Source organism: Melanotaenia boesemani, chromosome 5 (genome assembly GCF_017639745.1).
Source record: "Melanotaenia boesemani isolate fMelBoe1 chromosome 5, fMelBoe1.pri, whole genome shotgun sequence".
In the NCBI taxonomy this organism is placed as follows: domain Eukaryota; kingdom Metazoa; phylum Chordata; class Actinopteri; order Atheriniformes; family Melanotaeniidae; genus Melanotaenia; species Melanotaenia boesemani.
The window spans coordinates 10,582,091-10,605,060 of NC_055686.1; the positions used below are offsets into that span (position 1 = coordinate 10,582,091).

General features: G+C 37.4%; 3 protein-coding genes across 5 annotated transcripts in view; 2 read left to right on the top strand and 1 right to left on the bottom strand.

Annotated features, from left to right (window-relative positions):
* The window catches only part of LOC121639814, an 882,884-nt gene that overhangs the window by 662,146 nt on the left and 197,768 nt on the right, over positions 1-22,970 (top strand). The window lies entirely within an intron of this gene.
* On the bottom strand, positions 3,559-6,068 carry LOC121639810. Of its 2 annotated transcripts, none has more exons than XM_041985350.1 (3): positions 5,254-6,068; positions 4,792-5,151; positions 3,559-4,656 (listed from the first exon to the last, which is right to left on the bottom strand). In XM_041985350.1, the coding sequence occupies exons 1-3, from the start codon at positions 5,300-5,302 to the stop codon at positions 4,427-4,429; spliced, it is 639 nt and encodes a 212-aa protein (XP_041841284.1). In that variant the 5' UTR covers positions 5,303-6,068; the 3' UTR covers positions 3,559-4,426. The 2 variants fall into 2 exon arrangements, with proteins under 2 accessions (XP_041841284.1, XP_041841282.1); XM_041985348.1 differs by having other exon boundaries at positions 3,566-4,656; positions 4,792-5,154; positions 5,254-6,005.
* LOC121639815 lies at positions 11,969-16,411 on the top strand. Of its 2 annotated transcripts, XM_041985367.1 has the most exons (6): positions 11,978-12,059; positions 13,449-13,648; positions 13,754-13,803; positions 14,317-14,658; positions 14,746-14,835; positions 15,089-16,411. In XM_041985367.1, exons 3-6 carry the CDS (start codon positions 13,761-13,763, stop codon positions 15,226-15,228), a joined length of 615 nt encoding a protein of 204 aa, XP_041841301.1. In that variant the 5' UTR covers positions 11,978-12,059; positions 13,449-13,648; positions 13,754-13,760; the 3' UTR covers positions 15,229-16,411. The 2 variants fall into 2 exon arrangements, with proteins under 2 accessions (XP_041841300.1, XP_041841301.1); XM_041985366.1 differs by lacking the exon at positions 13,449-13,648 and having other exon boundaries at positions 11,969-12,059.

A 22,970-nucleotide genomic window follows, 5' to 3' on the forward strand; every position in this document is an offset into this window, starting at 1 on the left:
CCAGCATGGTGTGTTTTATCCTGTTAAAACCTCTTTGGGTTCAGAGTGGGAGGATAAACAGTTTTGAGGTTGCAGTGTTTTGTCATCAGCAGCCACATCCGAAGAGGCTACAGTAGTGATTTCACAACCTTTTTTGGTGACATGTGGAAGGGTGTTGGCCATGTGTGTTGATTTTAGAAAAGTCTGAAGTTCCTCTGTGCTTTGGGTCTATGACAGGGGTCTGCAACCTGTGGCTGCAGAGCTGCATGTGACTCATTAGGATGAAAATGATGGGCTTTTTTTTATTTCTTTCTTTCATAATTTTCCATGCATATCTACATCTTAAAGAAGAAAGTCTGTCTGTCCTAAGTTTTGTTTCTGTTTATTTTAAAACCTAAAAATTGAAATAAAAATGTGGTTCTTCTAAAATGACAACGAATTTCCTGTAGCAGATATTTATCAAAATATATAAGTTGTCTTTTTTCAAAAGGTCTTGCAACATTTTGCAGCTCTGAACGAGATTTATTTGGCTGTGTGAAGAGGAAAACGGCTCTTTGGACTGTAAAGGTTGCAGATCCCTGATCTAAGAGAAAAATGATCTGCTTAGTCATGTGTGGATGAGGTTTTACTTTATGTTGACAGAACATCAGACACTTCAGATGCAGCAGAGAGGGACATCTGCTGGTTTCCTACAGTTACAGCACCTCTTCATCACAGAGGCAGAAGCACTTCAGCAGCTCACTGGTCGTAATACTTTCATTAGATTCAAGATTCAACGTGTTTACTGTCATTTGCACAGTAAGGAAACAAGTTTCCCTGAACAATGAAAATCTTACTTTGCTGTCCACACTGAATGCCACGAAGACAATAAAATAAAAATAAATTAAAAACTAGAAGATAAAGATAAGATAAAAACTGTAAGTAAAATAATCTACGTACATAAATGTGCTGTGTGCTGCATAAACTGTTGTGCCACATTCAACAATGAATGATCAACTGTGCAAATAAATAAATAAATAAAACACTGACAGTAAAATGCATGTGCAATATCTATTATAAAACATAAGCTGCATAAAACAGTGAAAATATTGCAGTTATATAAACAGTGTGTGCAGGGTGCAGGCCGTTGTTGTTACAGACTCCTATTTAATCCTCAATTCTGAAATATTTCAGTTCCAACCTGCTACAGTTATTGTCGATTTATTGATTCTTATTCCTGACAAACATAAACTTTGCTTTATTTATAAAATCTAGATACAAATTTGTTTAATCTGTGTATTTCTTTAACTACAGTGTGGCATCGTTAAAATCTAAATGAAATCCATTTCAAGGTGTTCTTCCTTTAACTACGGCTTTGACGTGACATGAACACATTGTCGTCAGCTCTAATTTCATTGTTCACATCAGTCACTGATGTCTCTGCTTTAAGTTGATCCAGTTCTTGTTTAAACAGCAGCAGATCATTTCAAAGCTCCTTCAGCATCCATCTGGTGGATGTTTCTTCATGCAGTATTGTGGAGCAGCAGCAGCTTTCTGTCCTGTTTGTGATGATGAAGCTCAGAATCAGAGACACAGTTCTAATGCTGACATTTAAGGTTAGAATAAAAACTTCTTGTTAGAGTTTTGATGCTTCAGGTTATTATATGAATCCACAAGATGAACATACTGAAAAAAAAAAAAAAAAAAAAACAGAGGTGTGTTTTTTACAAAAACCACTGATACTTCCAGTGATGAGCATTGTGGTGTGCTACCACCTTGTGGGTAAATCTGGGACAGTAGGATTTGACTTAAATAAATAAATAAATAAATAAATAAATAAATAAATGATACGGGCATGCCACATGTTAATCTCAGTGAAGTCTATTTTAAATTATACTACTTTATTTGGCTTTAATTTTCTTTTTTATTTATCTATTTATTTATTATTCAGCCAGATTTTGCAGGACCCTTTTGTTTATTGGCTGAAACGTAAATCTGGACTTTAGATGGATTGGTAAAGTAGCTCTATGTAACTTTCCAACCTTAAAACTCATCGTTTCTGACTCATTAGATGGCACAGTGATGTTTATTATGTAAATTTTTGCAGTCGCAGGAAGCAGAAAACAATGCCGAGCTGACTTTGGGCAAGAAACACAGCAACCGTTTTGTACCACCAAACATTCACCTTCATTCAAACACCAGTGATGATGTTGGGATTTGATTTGCCAGCCTTCTGGTTATTAAACATGCTCTACTGCAGCAAGAAGTTTTGCTGTGTCTCCCGGCACAGTGTGGAGAACATAGAGGAGATCCAGGAGACCGGCCAGTATCCCAGGAGACGTGAAGGGGTCTGTTCTCACAGCCCAACACCGTGCAGCATGACTGGCATTTACCAAAGAACACCAACAGTGTCTGTGGGGGCATATCCTTAGAGGGCTGCACAGACCTCCATGTGCTAGCCGGATGTACCCTGACTGCCATCAGGTACCATAGCTGTCAGACTATATGCTGCTGCAGTGGTTCCTGAACCTGGACCTGGGTTCCTCGTAATGCAGGGTGACACTCTGCTTCATGTGGCTGGAGTGAGTCAGCAGTTCTTGCACGATGAAGGCACTGAAGCTATAGACTGGCCTGCCCGTTCACCAGACCTGAATCCAGTCCAATTCAAATAAAATATTTAATAATTCATTTGATAATATATCCCAAATTTATTTGAATTAACAAATACTGATACTAATAAACATTTCATTTTAATTTGTTTAAATTATGTTGAATGCAAATCCAGTCCATCATATCAAGTCAGTTTTAGTTTAATAACAACTGTCTGAAGGTGGCTGTGATTTAACAAGCTCGAAGAAACACTTTTTACCAAACAATATTTACACTTTTACTTTTGCACATTCAAGTTACAGATGATCCAAGCAGAGTTATTCTTTTAGAGATGATGCTCAACAACAGATCACAGATTAATGGTCACCTCTATTGAATATTTGATATAATTTGGTCTTTTATGTTCTCTCAGTCAAATATTTTACATTTCTGAGTTGATTTTTCTTCTGAATCAACAATCTTCTCAGTTTTTCTATAATGAAATGTGTGTGTTGCTGTCAGGCAGCTCAAGTCTGATCTTCCTCATGTCTCATCATGTCGGTCAGATGGAGGCAGAGAAAACAGCAGAGCAGCTTTGATTCCACTGACAGGAGAAGTGAATTAGCAGGATTTTTTTTTTTTTTAGTCACAGTAAAGTCCACCAGCTGCTCTTTGTGTCTTTCACACTTCATGTGTTCACATGAAAGACTTTTTACCTGAACTTTCTGAGTTTGTGAACACAAACAAAAATTCCACTAAAGCTTATTTCGTGAAATTTTGTATGACTAAGCATAAAGGTGCTGCATCATACAGATGTGTTACAGATCAATGTTTTCGATATATTTCTTTATTTTATTTTTCATTATTATGCAGAAGCAGATACTTTCCTAAAGTCCAGAGTAAAGTCCACCAGCTGCTCTTTTTCTCGTCCACACTTCATGTGTTCATGTGAAAGATTGAATTTATCTTTACAAAGAACAGAAACACAAACCTGAAAGTCAAACATAAAACAGAAAAGTGATTTATTAAACTTATTTTTTTCCAGCAATAATAAAGGAACAAACTTCAAACTTAAAAACAATTCATTTCAATACAATCTTGACCATGTTTGTAGGACAGTAACGTCTTTATTGTGCAAAATGAAACTTTGCTACAGAAATGCTGCACATTGAGTCAGGGAGCTTAGCAAGAACGGTTCAGTGCTACAAACCAAAACATTCAAACTGTACATTATCTTTATTTACATGATTGTTGTTAAACAAGCAAAAACAAGATAAAGTTCATAGTGCAAAAGTTAAAGCTTCAGCAGTGAAGTAAATACTGCAGGTTTCCAGTTAGTAACAGAGTGTCTGTTTTATAAAAGAAACCAGTTACTTTGGAAAGTAATTACTCTGTTACTTCTTTAACTGAACTAAAACATTATATTAGAAATGATTATTGAACTAAACTTATGACAAACTAGTGAAATTCATGAAAACATTGACATTAATATATGGACCGTGTGTTTATAGCCGATGTGTCTTAACGTTCTGACCTTTTATCTCAGAAAGAAAAGTGACGTCTGAGCTTCCAGTTTAAAAACCTTCATATTCCCTGAGACTCACCATGTGTGTGTCTGTTAGTTATTTGTGTGTGTGCTTGTCCAGGTCGGTCTCTGGCCGATAAGCATCACTGAGCTTTATTACGGTAACGCAAAAGCTTGTGTTTTCTGTAACAGTATTTTAAACATGTAAACAATAATTAGTTAGATTACCTGTTACTGAAAGAAGTAAAGCTGTCTGTGGGTAAACAATCCAAAATGGTGTGAAATGTATTTCCCTGCTACATCAAGAAGAAAATCATTTTTTCCACGAAGTCTGATCTTTCTGCCTCATTTCAGTCAAACAAATGAGTTGTTTGGAAACGAGGATCTGCTGGATCGAGACCTAAAATCTTCCAATGGAGGAAAAATTTTCTTTTCTAGACTGAATGTGAGGAAGTAAAAAGCACCAAACACTAATATAGCTGTTGTGAGTATCAGTCCACAGTAGATGCTCGTGTGTCCTTGGTTTTCTTTGACCACATCTGGTGTTTCAGGGTTTCTCTCGGGTTCAGGATGATCCATCGGTGCTGTGAACAGACAAAACACATCTGTTTTAATGCAATGTTAAGAACATTTTATTAACAAACAAATTAGAACAGAAACTAAAAAAAAGTTAGAAAAAACCTTCTGAAATGACCCTGATAAACTATTTACTAACTCACCGGTAACACTGAGGTCACATCTTCCAGAGCTGAAGCCGTAATCTGTCTTCACATCACACACATACAGACCAGAATCATTAGTTCTGAGTCTGGACACATGAAGTGTGATTCGTCCTTCTCTGAGGACGTCTTTGTCACTCTGGACTCGTCCTGCAAACTGTCCATCCTGAGACTCTGGTACCTCAACTCCTTCATGGACATGATACAGGACTGGGACTCTGGGATCAGTTATCAGGTTACAGGTGATAAACAGGAACCTCCAGGAGACGTCAGGTTTGGTGGTGAAGGTCCACTCCAGAGTGATGTTGTGGTTCTCCTCTGCCTGATAGGAGCTCTGTGTCACATTCACTACAAATGTTGCTGCTGAGGAGACAGAGAGAGAAAGAGAGGAGCAGACACACTGAGAACTGGAACATGGAGGCTTTAAACTACATCTAGAGGTTTATGAAGATGTAAACTGACCACAGACAGATGAGATGAGGATGAGGAGCAGCAGCATCCTGCAGATCATCTTCTCCCTGTGAGAGGAGACAGAGGTGAAGAGTCATGAACACATGAGGTCAAAGTTCAGTCATTCCAGGTAGAAGAAGGAAAATCTCCAGTCTGACTTCATTCAGTCATTCCAGCATCTGATCCTGTTCATCATCCTGTTTGTTTCACATCAAAGAACTTCACCAACTTCACCTCACTGACTCTGAGAACATAAAGACTTAAACCTAAACATGTTACAGGGAATTATCTGGAATGAGTCATCAGATACAGCACAGAAGTCCAGCTGGGTTCATTAAGCTTTCAGCTGTAGTCACAGTTTGTTAACCAGACAGAAAAGTTGATTGTTAGGCCATAAAATCTATAGAATTTGGATTTGTGTCATCTAAAGTTAAACTACATTAATCTCTTACTGTTACAGCTTCAGCTGCAGCACAGGCTGAAAATCCTGTAATGGAGAAATAATCAAAGTTTAATCCATGAAAAAATGTAAATTATTCTCATCAAGCTGAAAAGTTTCAGCTCTTTTTCAAGGATTAATTTTCTTCTCTGACTTACACAGTAATGTAGGACAGTTATCAGTAGCATGGTACATGTGCCTGCTCACCGTGAGCATGTGTGTGTCTGAGTGTGTGTTGCTTTTGGTTAACATGTACCAGTGGTAACGCCATATTCTTCCTCAGCTGTCTGGTTGTGGATTCCCATCGTAAATCTGAGTTAGGAAACTACTTGTGTGTGCAGCAGACTACAATTTGTTTATAGGTTAAAATGATCTAAAAGTTGATCAATTAAATATATTTTCATTATGTTTCACCATCCTAAAAGAGTAAGTTGCAGTCGCTCTAATTCCTTTTATGCCCTAACTGCAATCTGAAAACTAAAATTACAACTATATTGGAGTTACGTTGCAGACACACCACGAAGACAGAGTCTTCTCTGGTTTAAGGGTGTAATGTCTATTAGTACGGGGCTCTTCACGGTCCCTAATAATTTAATATTTGACCCATGTCAAAGCAGATCAGGTACAGAATACGATAAAATAAATAAATAAATTAATTAATTTTCCCCTCTACTATTAAAACATATAAAAATAATCTTTTGTCAACACTTAAAATCAGACCCAGCATCAGATGTAACAGGAGAGATTTAACAGAAATTACAACATTTAATTTATGAATAAAAAAGTCCATCTATTCATTTCAACCAATAATCCGACTTTACAATTAAATCACAGACTGTCAGAGGTCGAGATGAGTTCATCAAAAAACCTAAACAGCAACATTATGTGAGAGACGTTCGGATCCATATGAATCAAATTTTACACAAAACATAAACACTCAGCACAAAGCAGATGTTTCCATCTTGTTCTAACCACTCAGCAAAGATCCACATCCCAGCTAAAGAGGAACTGTGGTGGACCACTCAGTAAGTTACCAACCTGCACAAGTTTACATAAGTTCATCTTAGAGAAAGAGCTCAACCAAACTGATCCTGGTTCACTTTGTCCAGCTTCAACTCTATAAAACATCAGGAAACAACTGCAGCATAATAAACATGTAATTGACTTACTACACTTAGTAAAGACGAGAAGGACTGATTTTTATCCAGCTGCAGACGATGCTCCAGAGGAAGGGGAGAAGACAGGACACAAGCTCCTGGTTGCTATGGTTACCATCTTGCTGCAAGCTGCAGCAGTGCTTGATTCTTGTTGTGTGACACCTTACACATGTTCCTTTCTTCATGTCATCATTGGACCGCTTTCTTATGTCCATTGTCCGCAGGTATCTGTCTGCTATTACTTCACTGAAGCTAGTGAACGACTTCGTGCCAAATATCGCGATAACTTAAAGAACGCAATGCAAACACACACAACTTGCAAATATCTGGAAAGACACGTGTTCTTAATGAAAAAATAACTTAAATAATTATAAGTAAAAAGTATAATGAAAAGTATCTAAAGGCTGGATGGAGGGTCCCCGGACTTGTGAATGGACGGGTCTTGCCCGTAGCGCCGGTGTTCTGTCAGTTTAGCATACGCATCAGAGTAGCATACATTACGTTAATGCGCCTGCGGGTTAGGGTTAGGGCTAAGGCCAGGGTCAGGGTTAGGGTTAGGGGGGGGGTTAGGGTTAGGGGCAGTTAGTTTGCACTATGCGTATGCTGATCTGACAATGTATGCTAAACTGACAGAACACCGGCTCTGGCTCTTATAGAAACAAAGAGAAGCCTGACATCTTTGTCCCCTCAGCACACTGTGGGGTTAAGTGGCGGCTATAACTTATAAAAGGTGTGTCCAGAGTCCGACACGCACACACAAGGGATGCTCACTTCGTCAGTCTTATTGCAAGAACACAGCTGTGCACAAATAAATACAGCAGCAAAACCTACTCACCGGACCAGCAGCTATTTACCTCCTCCCTCGTTTTCCAGACCACAGTCTCTATCTGCTCCGCTGCAGGGGTCTGGGTCTGGACAGGTCAGGGCTGTGAGTGCGCGTCTGTGTTTCATGCGACCTAACGAAGGAAGATGTAAATTCTTATTATTTTGTTTTATTTGTCGTTTTGGGCCCCAGCGACAGACTGTATGCGTTGACTTTCACACAACGCATACACGCAAAAAAAAAAGCAAACAAACAAAAAAAAAAAACACATGCCCATGCACGCGCCAGTGTCTTCACGATTGTCTAATCTCTCCTAGTCTCAGCCTAACTTAATCCATTTTGGTAAATTTCTCTGATCTACTTTGCAATACACTATCACTTTATAAGGAGATAACGTCCATTTTCTTTATTTTTTTTTCTCTGCGCTTCCGTTTAAAACAAACCTCCAGCGTCTCATACACTCACACACGGAAAAATGTGATGAAGGAAGGAATGCTTACGGGGGTTCGGTCATTATATTTCCTTTTCAGTTCGCTGAGCGGTTCAGAACTTCTTCTCACTAAAATGAAAATGGTTGTTGAGGAAGTTGCACGAGAAGTAAAATTTTCTTTGACCCCTCCTTCTGTACATCACTCCGGGGCTTTCCGCTTATTACAGTAGGCATTTGCATTGTTTTGATACGGGGGGTGGGGGTGAAAACTTTCACAAAAAAGGTGATAGATGAGACAGGACTCGAGAATTTAGCAGTTAGATGAAGCACAGTGTAACATGACAGCAGTAACAGGAACACCTGACAAAGCAACACAAACACACAGTAAAAAAAACATCTCTCTCTTTCTCTAACTTTGAACTCTGTCATTTTTGCTTTGCAGCACCCATATTACTACAAAGAATATGGAAGTATTGAATTAGAAGAATGAACCAGTGATGAGGATGATGAGTGAAACTTGAACACAGAGAGGAGTGTGGGTGGTGTGTGTTTGTGTGGAAGGGTGAATGCTGATAGTTAATGTTGATGCAAGCGGTCTTTCAGTAGATTTTACTCTCGCTTTCTGAACATTTCATGCCACTGTTTACTTTTCATTCAGATATTTCTATTTTAGCAGTTATGTCTGTGGATCAGAAACCTGCACGTGCAGGATGTCTGACGATTCTCCCACTGCAGAAAAGCAGCACCAGCAGCTGCTGTGTGTCTGCAGCTGATGTAACAGGTGTTTTTTGTTGAAGTAGCTAAGCTGCTGAATGCGTGCTTCACCTAAACTACCCTAACTATCTGCTCCAGTACGGAGGAAAAAACCTAACCAGTTTGAACCAGAATCTGACCCGGAAGGAGAGGTTCTGGGAGAAGTCTAGACTGCGGCTGCAGCAGGACGTTTCTGAATGGTTGCTGTAATTATAAGGCCTAGCCTCTTTACTTGGATATTATTTCTTTCAAAGCAAATATACACATGTTTTTCATTAAAACCAAATTGATTATCATTAGTAAAAATGTATGATTCTTTTCTGTTTAATAAAATTCTCTCCAGCACTCTAGAGAGTGCACTGGTCAGGTCAGTTGTTCTATAATTACCTTTTATATTGATTTTACCAGTCTTGTCTTTAATCCCAGGCACATGTTGGACTGCTATTAAAGATTCAGGTAAGGTGCCATTGTCCCAGTAACTTCATTGGTAAAATAAGTATAAAGGTCTGTTTTAAAATAAGCACATGTAAACCTCAAACTTGCTGGTAGGTCTTGAGGCCTATAAACTTAAGCCACTGTTACAAATAAGTCATAATCTCAAAGATTAATAGTGGCTAAGCAACATAATAATGTAAAGTTACAGACAGCCGTCCACATCTGTGCTGCTCTTTTTTCATCCATTTCTTCTTTACACACAAATACTGAGAGGACAGAGGACCAGAGTCCTCCCAGACTGTCATCAGATCCTTTATGTCTCCATACTGTTTATTTGTCTCAGTAAGACAATAAAAAAGGAGAAAAGAATCAGCTGCACTTACATGTGTTGTCCTCACAGCAGATGTAGCAAAACAAGGGATTAAGATGAGTTTGAGGTTAAACTTTTCCTTAACTGCCTGGTTGTGGATTTCCAGTGTGACTGAGTTTGGAAACTACTTGAGGATGCAGTAGACTACAAGGTTCATATTATATACAAGTTGGTAAATTATATGTAATTTCAATCTGTTTTATCATCTTAGAAGGGTACGTTGCAGTTGCTCTGACTCCTTTTATACCAACAAAACCTTCCAACCTTACTTTTACAAACACAAAAAATTTATACAAAAACAAACAACAAAGACTTTCTGCTTTGGTCATCTGAAAACTATCATCGAACTTCTAGAAGGTTTGTGTGCAAATGACTATAAACAAAGACATGCAGCATTACACCAGTTTTAAAATCACAGCATTGGCTCCCCGTGTATTTCAGGATTGATTTTAAGGTTCTTTTAGTGGTTTATAAATGTCTTAAAGTTCTTGGACCTTTTTATTTACCTGACTTGCGTTTAAATTATGAGTCCTTGCAGACCCTGTTTCTTAAGGTTATTTAATCTTTGTTTAACTCCAGTGTTTTCCTCATTGTCATGGGATCCTCAATGCTGGGCCCTGCTCGGTCTTGAGGGGGCATCTTGTGTGACTCAATAGTGTTGAGTGAACAGAGTAAAGAGGGTTAGACTGAACACACACTCCTGTGGTGTAGCGTTGTTTTGGTAGTATGAAACTACTACCTGGCTGCTGTAATCATGACATGCTGAGGAGATGGTGTCTTGATGTTTCAGGTAAGTCAGCTCAAGAAGAAATGTGTTGCATGAGAAAAACTCTGCACTTGTGTGTGTGCTGCTGTAACTGTTCTAGCTCTGCTATGAATGTTTTAAAACGTGTGTTTTTAATAGAACTTATCTCAGTGTGTCCTTCAACTAGAACTCTCCCAGTGACAGGTTAGCAAGAACCAGATGTAATAAGAATTATCAGTTATTAATCAGGCCTGTTTCATTAAATACACGCCTCAATTCTACACATTGAACATCACATCCTAATCTGTTGTGTGAGCAGTGGGTGGTCTGCTCATGTCTATGATAACTGGTTAATTACAATCGTTTGCATGTCAAGCCATCCCATTGTTCGAGGCAGTCTCCTGGTCTTAGAAGATAAAATGTGATGACATCCAGTGTTCGGGATTCAGGTCGGATGATCTGTCCTCTGAGTCCAGAGCAGAGTGAGTGCTCTAATTAGAATAAATTTTTGCTTTACTTAAGAGATCCTCTCCTGTTTTTATTCTCCAGCTTCCAATTAAAAAGAAATGTTTTAATACTTCTCAAACTGATGAGTTCCTCACTTTTCCATCAAACATAAAGAAAATAAGCCAATAAGCCACATTAGTTCAGCACAGTTCTGGTTGCAGAACTAATTAATTAAAGGGCAGAAAAGCCTCAGTTAGACAGATCTGTATGTACAACAGATAAAGTTTTTCTTTCTACTGTGATGAGTCTCAGTCCTCAAACGCAGCAGCACATCTGCTGGTTTCCAACACTTACAGCAGCTGTTCAACACAAAGGCTGAAACACTTCAACAGCTCACTGATCTAAACTGTTCTAGTCTGATTAAATGTGGAGGATAGAATAGTTTAAAACTTAAATGGAAGATAGTTACATGACCAGGTCATATTTTAAGTGCAACTGTTCCTTAGAGGTTTGGTTTGTAAGAGTGTGTTTGAGTTAAAACCAGTGGAAATGAAAACAGTAACCAGAGGGCGCCAGCAGGGGGAGTGTGGGACTGTTGAGCTGAGCAACAACACACCTTCCTCACTTTAGGTAATACATGCAGGAGCCAAGAAAAGCTGGTGTCTGTGTGTTATTGACCAATTATAACATGAGCGGTTTCTGCAATCAGTGCAGTAGATAAAATAGATATTCTATCATATGAAGATTTTTTTTGTTTCAACTTTAATACTTTTACCTGGAAATTCCAACCATTTGTTAAGAAATAAATCTTTTCTTATTATTTCTCCAATGAACTGAAAACATACAAAGCTATATTTTTCTATTACTTATTTATTCAGATGGCTTTGAAGAGTTAAGGGACATAAAACAGCTTATTTACAAATGTGAGTTTAGATTTAAATGAAAGAATGAACTTATAATTTAATGTATTTTATTCTATCAGTGAACAGTTTGCTGTTTCTGACATGATTAATAATGAAAACAATGTTTGTGTTTTTATCTTTTTCCCCACAAGTTCCCTCCTTCTGTCACGTGATCGTCTGACGCAGCTTGTCAGACATGTAATAACTAGTTACTTCCTCATGTTACAATTTACTCTGTTGTTCAATCAGTATGCTGGTCTAATAATCTAATTATTAATGTAACAACGTGGGATTTGTGGCTGCTCGCCCCCAAACAGGTAAATATTTAAAAAGCTGCTGTTTCATGTTTGTGTTGTTTTTATTATTGTTATGTCATCATCAGCTGTTAATGTTTACAGTCTAGACAAGCCGGATGATGTTTCACAGCATGAAGCAGATATTTTATTTATTTATTTTTATTTATTTTTTGGGGGCCAAATATATTTCATATGTTTATACACTCGCTACAGTTTAGGTTAACTGAACTAGAAAGTTGCTTTCATTTAATTTTTTATTAATTTGAAAAATGTAACAAAAAGTTTAGCATGAAGAACATGAACAAAAAACAAAGTTTATATCTATGATGGAGAAAAATAATAATGATATCAACCTGGAAATTCAGCCTATAATGCAACATGTAAACAATCATTCTGTGTGGTTCATCCACCAAGTCTACAGTAGAAACCTGTTTCCCCAGTTGTGTGGCTTCATGGTTCCTGGGACTGGTACAAACAGTTTCGAGTTTTAGAGTTCACTCCACTATAACTTTCTTTCTTGCTGATGTTTTTAAAAAGATGCTCAAGATCCACTTTTTTTTTAGTTTAGCTTTAAACTGAATTTTATTTTATGTAGATTTATTTTTATATAATTGTATTTATGCTGTTTTATTACATTTTATTGAATTTCTTACTTTGAAGCACATTATTTTATGAAGTGTTTTGCGTGCATCTTTATTTTTATTGCTCTTATTTGTTGTTATTGCTTATTAAATCTGTTTCCTTATTCTCATGTGGACGCTCAGCGCTGTGTTGTACCAAGTTGGATAGTAACACAGGGTTAGTCTCAGCCTTTGGCTGAACTCAGCTAATTCCAGGTTGGATCAATAAACAGACGTTCAGTAAGTTCAGTGTTCAACAAAAGTTTCTTCAGTTCAAGCTGGAGTAAATCATAGACTGTATAGGGTTAAACAAACGACACTTGTTTTACACCTATGTTATGCCACGCTTCCATAATTTAATAATGAATAGTTATTTTATTATAAAAAAAATCACTTAATCCGTTTTATTTGAGGTGATATCATTTTTCAGATTCTATCTTTTCTTGTGGTTTTCATTTATCTTCGCCATTCCGGGGAATGTTCTTTTTTCTGTACATTGTGTTTAGTAAATTGCTGTTTCTATTTTTACTTTCACTTCGACACAACATGAACGCTAGTCATGTGTTACAAGTTTAGAGCCTTAACCCGGTGTGTTATGAGTTCTTTGTGAATCAAAAGAGACAGTTTGCTGCTCTCTCCGTGTGAAATGATCCAGTTTATTAGTTTAATTTATTATTTTTATCTGTTGGCACGAAATCTTATTTACAACCTGTTTCATGTTTCTCTGCAACTGGTGACACGGTGTTACACCCACACCTGGCTCCATCATGGACACGCTCACTCCTGCCAGGCTTCTCCGCAGTCAGTCTCCTGACTACTGATAGAACACCTGCATCCAGTTCCCTACCCGGCTTCATACCCCTGCTTCACACTCTCACGTTGTTGGAAATCGTATCATTAATACTGGACCTTGCTCCTTTCTTCTTCCCTGCTTTGACTCGCCTGGCTGCATTCTGGACTTAAATATTTCTGTTCTCATTTCCCTCCATCGTAAGCCACCTGTTGATTCTACAATTTTCTGTCTGTGTCAGAAACACCAAAACTGCTTCTGTATTCCCTCAACCCCCCCACCCCTCTGTGTATTTTTTCCCACAGAGAGAAAATGTTGTTCCTTTTGCTTCTCCATCTGACCTCCTCTGTCTGTGGTGAGTGTCTTTATAATGATTCCATCCTAACATGTGGTTTAGTGCAGGACATACAAGTATACCCACTTCCCTAAGAACTACCAGCCATGAACCAGTTAACCAGAGCCCAGAACCACCAGTCAGATATCTGTTCATGGTTCTGTTCAAATCTCAGTCTTGTTTAAATGAGTTAGAAAACATCTTCCCAAAACCAGAGAGTTTTCTGAAAAGCTAAAAATCACAACTGTTTACAAACTTTTTGTATCTCAGCTTCTGAAAAGCAATGAAAACCACATGACAGGTTAATAAGTGACGTCGCTCATGAGGTTTAAGGATGTGAAAGTTCCACCAGGATGAAAAGAGAAACATATAAATTCACATCTAATCTGAATGGATTTATACTGAAGTTACTCTTCAGTCTCTTTTACTGCTTATAGCAACAAAACAAAAATCAGAACTACAACTCTTTGAAAACAGAGTGAAACGTCATCTCTTAATGTGAGTTAACACATGACCTCTATCTGTCCACTGCAGGAGAGTTAAGAGAGAAAACAACTTTCTATCAGGCAGAGGAGGACGACAACATCACCATCAGATGGGACAGCCAGAACCAAACAGACATGTCTCTCACCAACATCATCTGTGTTCTTCTCTCAAAACCTGAGAAAGTTTTCTATGAACTGATGGATGGTGTTGAGCTTCCAGAGTCTCAGTATCAGCAGTTTTCAGGACGAGTTCAGTGTGACAGAGACGCTCTCAGAGAAGGACGAGTCACACTTCATCTGTCCAGAGTCACAGCTGAAGACTCTGGAAGGTACTGGTGTGAAATTAATAATTATAACAAGACCTTAAGGCGATGGGAGCTTCAGGCTGAGAGTAAGTTAACAGGTTTTTACCAGTTTAAACCAGCAGAGGTGTGTGTTCCTGTTGTGTCGTCACACTGATTCAGCTTTTATTCCACAGTTAATTTTGTTCTGAATGTGACTCCAGCTTCTCATGAGGAAAGTTTCACGTCTCCCATCACAACAAAGCCTGGATTTGTCATTATTAAAGGTTGGTAGTTGTTACCATGGTAACTACAGATGTAGGTTTGACTGTTACTTCATCAACACAAAGTTGATTTTTAAACATTAAACACATTTATATACAAAATGTAAACATACTTCAAGAGATGAAGATGGATTTACCAAATGAAGTTTAGAGCTTTGACCAACTTATTTTAATTTCCTACAACTTCAAAATTAGTTTGAATGTTCATCTTTCTGTTAAAACATGATGCAACTGACTGGTTTTTGTTTTTATTCAGGTGCAACACACCGAGAGGGTGGACTATTGATTGATATGATTTTGCATGTATTGGTAATGGGTGCATTTGTTTGTGGAGTTATTGTAGGTATACGAGAAATGGTTTACATTGGCAGACGTCAGAAAGGTAGGCTTCATTAGCTGTCATGACTCTTCTGTCGAGAGAGAGAGAGAGAGAGAGAGAGAGAGAGAGCTGACAGATGTTAAAATTCTCTCCTAATAATTTAGCTTCAGTCTGTAACATTTAATTATTTAAAGACTTCCAGCTGTCAGATGGTGAGTTTTCTTCTTCTCTGATCAGGTTTGTCTGGTTTGTTTCTTTCTTTAAGTGGGTGTTGATGAGACAAACTCTCCTGTACTTTATGTAAACCTGTAATTCAGTAGGAGTAAAACTATGTAATCCATCAGAGTAACGTGTAATAATATTACTTGTGATCATGAAGAGTCTGAAATGTGCAGCTCAGTCTCACCACTTTTATTTCTCTAATTCTAACAAAATCAGAATATTTTTGTCATGAAAATTTTGTAAAATACTGAGTCAATAACTCAGTATGTATAACTGTTTTTGTGTATATAAATGTGTGTGTTGCTGTCAGGTCTGATTGTTCATCACAGTGAACATCAGCTCTCATCATGTGCTCCAGCTTCACAGCTGTGTCATCATGTAGGTCAAAGGTCAGACTGATCCTGCTTTCTGACTCCACAACAACACAAGTGAAGCATCAGGACCAGACATGAGAAGACTCTGGTCCAGGAAATCCACACTGTGGATCAGGTTGTAGCTGAGAGGAAACAGCAGAGAGGAGCTTTAATAACACTGAGACACGAGAAGAAACTGGAACCACAGGAGTTTGTATTTAATATCTCCATGAAGCACTTTTATTCTGAACGTTGTCAAAAACTTTTTATATTTCTTGAGTTTCTTTCTGTACAAGTTTTAATGTTCAAAGCAAGTAGAGGATTTTAAAGGTTTAACTGACTGCAGAGGCGTTGGGGGGATAGTGTTTTACAGATGTGTTACAGATGTCTTCTTCTTGTTGAACCATGCTTTTTACTTTCATCATGTAGAAGACTTTCATATTGTTGTGGAAAAATTACCACGAGTCTGGAATGAGTAAAGTATATAAGGTTTATTTACAGGAGAAGTATTGAATAAAGAATTACTTGCAAATAATGAGAGTGGTCGTCCAGACTCACATGAAATCGGGAGAGACTCTGAGGATTCATCAGAGAGAAACAGTTTTATTCAGCTGGTCCCCAGCTGAAGGTCAAACAGCAAAATAATAAATGAGGAATAGAAGACTTAGTGGCGCCACTTTCTTCCAGTTTTCAGACAAAGCCCACATACCACAACAAGCTAATATCCCAAACAACTATTGCTATCTAGCAGGTGGAAAACCTGTCTCAACTCTGTCATATCAGAGTTCTGGGAAGAAAGTGGTCAGTCTGACCTCACACACACACACACACACAATGAAAACTGTAACTTCAGTATTGTGTAGAATGAGAACACACAATATGAAAACGTAATAGTGAATAGCTTAACAATAATAAATGAATAAAGAAAACTGAATATACATGTGATAATTATTAGTATATATGAGTGATTACCATATGCAGCAAAATTTCTTTCACAATTCCCCTCTTTTGATTAAAGGAAAACCTTGTTTTACTATTAATCACACAAAACGCAAAGAAATTTACAATAACGCCTTCACACAACAGAATGCCACTGTTATAATCACATCAAGGCTCAAAGTGCACCCAGAGTAAACACAAGTGGGAATGTGAGGGACCGAGGCCAAGGATGAAGAGAGCACAGGAGGTTTTTTAAAGAAAAAGTCTTTTGACATTTCATTTTACCAAAAAACAACAAAAATACAAATTCCTAAGTAAAGGTTCTGGGCCCATAAAAGAGGTCAAATAAACAGAACATCAACATGAGGAACTGAAAACTAACTGACCTAACAAACTGACACACAAGGGAAACTATATACACTGGCTGATCAGACCATTTTGACACAAGAGGGAAAAACATAACATAACCATCTTCAGCTAACTTAATAAACTTAACTAATTCACAACAGAACTTAAACAATTTATATTCATAACTCATTAGGGAAACAGAAATCTAAATAATCATACTTCTACATAAAGAACAAATAAAGTAATACAAAACAATAGAAAATCTAAACCCCTCTCCCACTATCTTTTTGCAAGATGGATGAGTCCAATCAGGCTGTAGCCTCCTCAAAGGAGATCCACCTCAGCTGGGACTCTTAACAGGCCTGGGCCTCCAACACAGCAACTTCCCCAGGAACTAGTAGCTCAAAGAAAATGCATATTAACTAAAAATGAACAAAAACTAACAAGGTGACAAGAATGAGTCAACTAAAGGTGTGCACCCAATCAGTTAACACCCCCCCCCCCCCCCCCCCCCCCCCCCCCCTGCCAAACTTGCTAAGAAAAATGTGAAATATAAAAGAAATGTTAAATATTACAGATAAAATGATTTAACTGAAATGAAGAAAAAAGGTTACCAGACCGGGCTCAGTGTGTGGCTGCCTAGGCGGCCATCACATTCAGGTACTCAAAACAAACATTGCGCCCAGTGAACATTATATTCCTGCTATTTATTGATGAAAGAAGCAGAGTTTACAGAGAGTAGATCATCTGAAGCATCACCATCTTCTCTCGCTATCATGCAGCTTATTTCAGACGGATGTGGGAGTTACAGCAGCTTTTATTCTTATATTCTCATATTAAATAATCTGATGCCTCATACAGCCTTTAAAAGACTGTGCAGTTTTACTGTAAGATTCATTTTACTTTAATATAGAAGACAGCCTCTTCCTCTTTGTGCAGCATCAGCTGCAACTTTCCTGCTAGTCTGTCTCTCTTCTCCATGAAAGCTGCTGCATCTTCTATACATGAGGCTCCTGCTGGATTTTACATGATTGTGTCTAAAATTTCCATCACATCTAGACTTTCTACGTTTCTTTATTTACATGTTAAACAGACATTTAGTATCTCAGCTGTTTGGCTTTTACTTCTTGGAAACTCTGGAATCAGAGAAATCTTTGAGGAATTGATGTTTTATTGTGTTTTTATTGGCTGCCTCAGTCAGAGGACATCAGTAGATAGACTAAAGTTTTGCTGCTGGTCTATAAAGGTCTGAATGATTTAGGACCAAAAATGTGACCTCTCTTGACCCAGTATGAACCTACCAGAACCCTCAGGTCATCTGGATCCAGTTTCTTATCAGTTCCCAGAGTCAGAACCAGACATGGAGAAGCTGCATTCAGCTTCTATGCTCCACATGTCTGTAAAAATCTCCCAGAAAGTCTCAGATCAGCTGAAACACTCAGTTTATTTAAATCCAGGTTAAACACCGACCTGTTCTCTGCTGCAATTCAATTGTTTTTATTTTTGTTTTTTATGTTTTAGAAGTCCAGATCTGCATCTGGCTCTTTAAGCTTACATTTTTAAATATGATCATGTTTTAATGCTGTTTTTATCCAGTGTTCTTCTTCTTCTTTTTTCTTTCACTTTTAATGTTAAATTATGCTTCTTGTATTCTGTAAAGAACTTTGAATGATCCTGAATTGTGATACAAATAAACTTGTTTTGCAAACTGGAACAGGTCCAGGGAGGACAGACTTTATGTGTTTCAACACTTCTTAGTAATTTCCCTTCTCAGGGCTTTTTCTTTGCTAGATCGTCTTGGTCCTCATTCTTCAACCCTTCGTCTTCCTCTAAACATTTGCTTCCTTAAATACGTCGTCCAGCTTTGCACCAGCATTGAAAGAGCTTTTATTACAACCTGAAGTGAGTCTGTATTTTGAGTTCAATCTGTACCTTGTCAGCATCTGTCACTGGAATCAGCCTCCATTTTCCACTGGGAACATATAATGAAGGACTGGGACCAGTTCATCCATATCATTCTAATTTAGCTCTGGCAGAAATTAAAATGAAAATCTGTTAAACATTTTTTAAATATTTTATCCAGTTTTGACCTGAAACTTTAATAAAAAAAAATAGAACCCTGTGAACTGGAAATTTTCCTTGGAAAGTGTTATTTTCACAGTCTCTGAAGGAGCTGAAAATATGAAATAAAAACTATCAGAGGCTTTAATAACAGTCCATTTGTGTAGGAAATGTTGATGTGATCATGTGCTCCAGTCAAGACTTGGAAAAAATTAACCACACGTTTGCATGATGAGTTTAACTGGTTAATTATTCTGTTATTTGATTATATCAGTTTTAAAAAAAGAGGGAGTATCTTAGTTAAAGCTGGTTTCTGATTTGTCTTTGGAAATGAGCCAAGACCATCCATATACGGTAAAAGTACATTCCTTATTTCCTTCTTGATTTTCATAGCCGATGCTGATGGTACAGAGTAACTGTGTGAACCAGTTAAATAGGATGTAAATTACCACAGGTGTGTCTGACTGTACAATAAAATATTTGTTATATTAAAAACATCAGCAACAAAACTTCTGAGCTGATAGAGAAAACAGCCAATCAAATATCAGCTTTATTCTAGCTCTGATAAAACGGCACTCATTGAGTTTATCAATAAATGATGTCTGACGTCTTGACAAACACCAGCAGACAAACCAGGTTCACCTCAGAAAAATATTCATTTCCTTATTTATTTAATAACTGCTTTCACATTATTTTACAGACTGAAAAAATCTGGAGAGGAAACCTCTGTGAGCTGATGTTCAACACACACTTACACTGTTTCTGTTCCCCCTCAACACAACATGCTATCAGCCCCTCCACCATCCCAGCATCCACCTGTAGGCTCCAGGTCAGAATTCCCTTCATCATCACTCCCATATCATCAAATAGTGAAAGCACATGTACAAAGAGTGATGCTCTCACAGCCTGACATCAACCTTCAATCATTTTCCTTCCATAAACATTCATGTGAGACGTTGGACTAGAATTTATATTTAGTTAGTTGACTGAGTTCTGCTGAGATCTTTGTGCTTCTAAAATGAAACAAAACTCAGTTCTGCAGAGCTTCTCACTTGTAAACATGTCAGCATGGAAATCACCTAACTTTATTTAAGACTTCACAGCAGCAGACACACCTTTCTTTAACAATGTTCACCTCCTATGTTTTCTTTTTGTTAAATAAATAAATTACTTACAAACTTGTTTGGATGCAGCAGCAGACACACCTTTCTGTAACAAAGTAGTTTGATCTGTGGTTGAAAGGGTAAAATAAGACAAGGCCTTATGAAGTTATTTTGTTCACTTAATAAAACAGTATTAAAATGAGATTATTATTGGAAAAATTTATAACTCATTTGAATTAAATTAAATATTTTTGTCTGTATTTAACTTATCAATAGAACAAACTGACTGGTTGGCTTTTATATTCAGTAAAAAGTCAATTTGTCTCATGAAATTCTCACACGTCCCGTCTGTTCACTGACAGCTGCCCCTACACACACACACGCACACACACACACACACACACACACACAGCTTGATTTATGCCGCACTCTGCTGTGATCTCCTGCTCTCTGGCCTGTCTTGGATCTGTGTTTGAAGTTGTCTCTGGTTCTCTGACTCTGACCCTGGCTGTTTCTGACCTTGCCTTTTGTATCAGCTCTGTTTAGTATCTGGATTGACCTGAACCACATTCTGGAAGGACAAGCAACCACAGTGAGTCTCATTTGCTTAAAACAATATCCCATCATCCTGTTATTTCCTGGACTTCTGCTCACTCATCAGTTCTGTCTCTTTGCAGACAAGACTCCCCTGTTTAAGGAGTAAAATTTAAAATTTTGAAAAGGACAAATTATTTTTTTTCTTCACTTCTCTGAGCTTTTTATATTCAACATAGAAAACAGGCTCCATAACAGGAAAATGAAGGAATCAGTTAAATATTGATACAACAAGATGCTGCAGGAAAGTATGGAGGTGTAAAAACAGTGAACTATATGTGAACTGGTCCCAGTCCATCTTTACAGGTTCCCAGTCAGAGACAGAGTCTGATTCCACAATGACTGATTCTTTCATTCTGCTGGCAGATGATCAGATTATCTACAGTGGTATGGAGACTATGCTCAGGGTCATACTGATAGTATGTACAGTTATGCTTTGCCAGTGAAAGACGCCTGGTGCTCCTCAACGTGACCCAAAATCAGTAAACAAAGACACAAAGTCAGAATTTAATAAAATGGATGATTTATTAATTTTTAATCACTTCATGTGTGAAATACTAAATAAAACCATGACATATAAAAGTGGTCATTTAATACAAATGAGAACAGAATAAATGAGAAGATTTAAGAGAAAACAACATTTAAAGATTCTGTTATGTTTTCCTGAGGACACAAGTTGAAGCTTGCTTATCTGGTCAAGACTGAACCTGTTCAAGTTATTTCTGCAAAAAAGATTTTGATAAGCCAAAAGCATGATAAGTATTTTGTATAGCACAGTTCAACAACAGGGTGATTCAAAGTGTTTTCCAGAATACAAGAAGCATAACATCAAAAACAAAAGAGAAAGGAAAAAGAACACTGGATAAAAACAGCACTGAAATATGATCAAGTTTAAAAATTCAAGTTTAAAGAATCAGATGCAGATCTGGACTCTAAATAAAAACTATTTTTTTTTTTTTTTTTTTTTTTTTTTTTTATTTATTTGAGCAGAGTTTTGCAAAACAAATTTTGACAAGTACATCAGCTTTATAATCCAAAAAAAGAAAAGAAAAAATAATAATAAACACAAAACTTGCCCAAATGGAGTAGACCGAAGCAGAATGCTTATAGATGTCTACCCCTAGCAGCACATTCAGTATTATTGCCAAAAGTAGCGGCTTTTTTTTTTTTTTTTTTTTTTTGCAATGGTATCGAACTACAGCAACATTTATATATGAGAGAGAACATCACATTTCAGCAGTGGTAATATAATATGATACATGTGTATTTTCAAGTATCAGCAAAGGTTAGAGACATCTTTTAAGCTGACTAGACTATTGAAACTATTGAAATGCAGCAGAGAACAGGTGGGTCTTTAACCTGGATTTAAATAAACTGAGCGATTCAGCTGATCTGAGGCTTTCTGGGAGTTTGTTCCAGACATGTGGAGCATAGAAGTTGAATGCAGCTTCTCCATGTCTGGTTCTGACTCTGGGGACTGATAAGAAACTGGATCCAGATGACCTGAGGGTTCTGGCAGGTTCATACTGGTTCAAAAGGTCACTGATGTATTTTGGTCCTAAACCATTCAGAGCTTTATAGACCAGCAGCAGAACTTTAAACAAAGTTTTAATTCAAAGACGTATTTACCTGGATAACAGTGTTCATCCAACCACTGTTTTCTCATGAAGGTAAATGATGAAACCAGTCATGTTTCACATCATTTACAGAAATCAGCTGTTTTATGTTTCTGTTTGGTTTCATGTGGCTAAACACAGGGACCTTTCCACAGAGCATTATTTCTATTTTACACCATCATCTCTCTTTATTGTAACTGATTCAGTTGCAGGGATGTTTGCAGATGTCAGTCATCATACAAACAACTTTCTGACAAGTTCATGAGTATTTATCACACGACTCCACAGTGATGATGAGGAGAGTGAAGAAAAACCAGAAGTTAAATACTGTAATGATGGTGTGAAGTTTTAACTCATCATCTCTGTCTCACAGCTGTTCACTCCTTCATTAGACTTCAACACAAGAGAGAAAAACATTTTAATCTGAACCGCAGCATAAAAACATGAAGCAAACTGTGTTTCTATTTATTTGTCATTAAACACAATAAAACATCAATTCCTCAAAGATTTCTCTGATTCCAGAGTTTCCAAGAAGTAAAATCCAAACAGCTGAGATACTAAATGTCTGTTTAACATGTAAATA

Coding starts and splice junctions, on each gene's coding strand:
- LOC121639810 (XM_041985348.1), bottom strand. CDS start 5,302: ATGATCTGCAGGATGCTGCTGCTCCTCATCCTCATCTCATCTGTCTGT. Junction 5,155..5,253: donor CCTCATCTCATCTGTCTGTG/GTCAGTTTACAT, acceptor CTGTCTCCTCAG/CAGCAACATTTGTAGTGAAT. Junction 4,657..4,791: donor ATGTGACCTCAGTGTTACCG/GTGAGTTAGTAA, acceptor GTCTGTTCACAG/CACCGATGGATCATCCTGAA.
- LOC121639815 (XM_041985366.1), top strand. CDS start 13,761: ATGTTGTTCCTTTTGCTTCTCCATCTGACCTCCTCTGTCTGTG. Junction 13,804..14,316: donor TCTGACCTCCTCTGTCTGTG/GTGAGTGTCTTT, acceptor TGTCCACTGCAG/GAGAGTTAAGAGAGAAAACA. Junction 14,836..15,088: donor TGGATTTGTCATTATTAAAG/GTTGGTAGTTGT, acceptor GTTTTTATTCAG/GTGCAACACACCGAGAGGGT.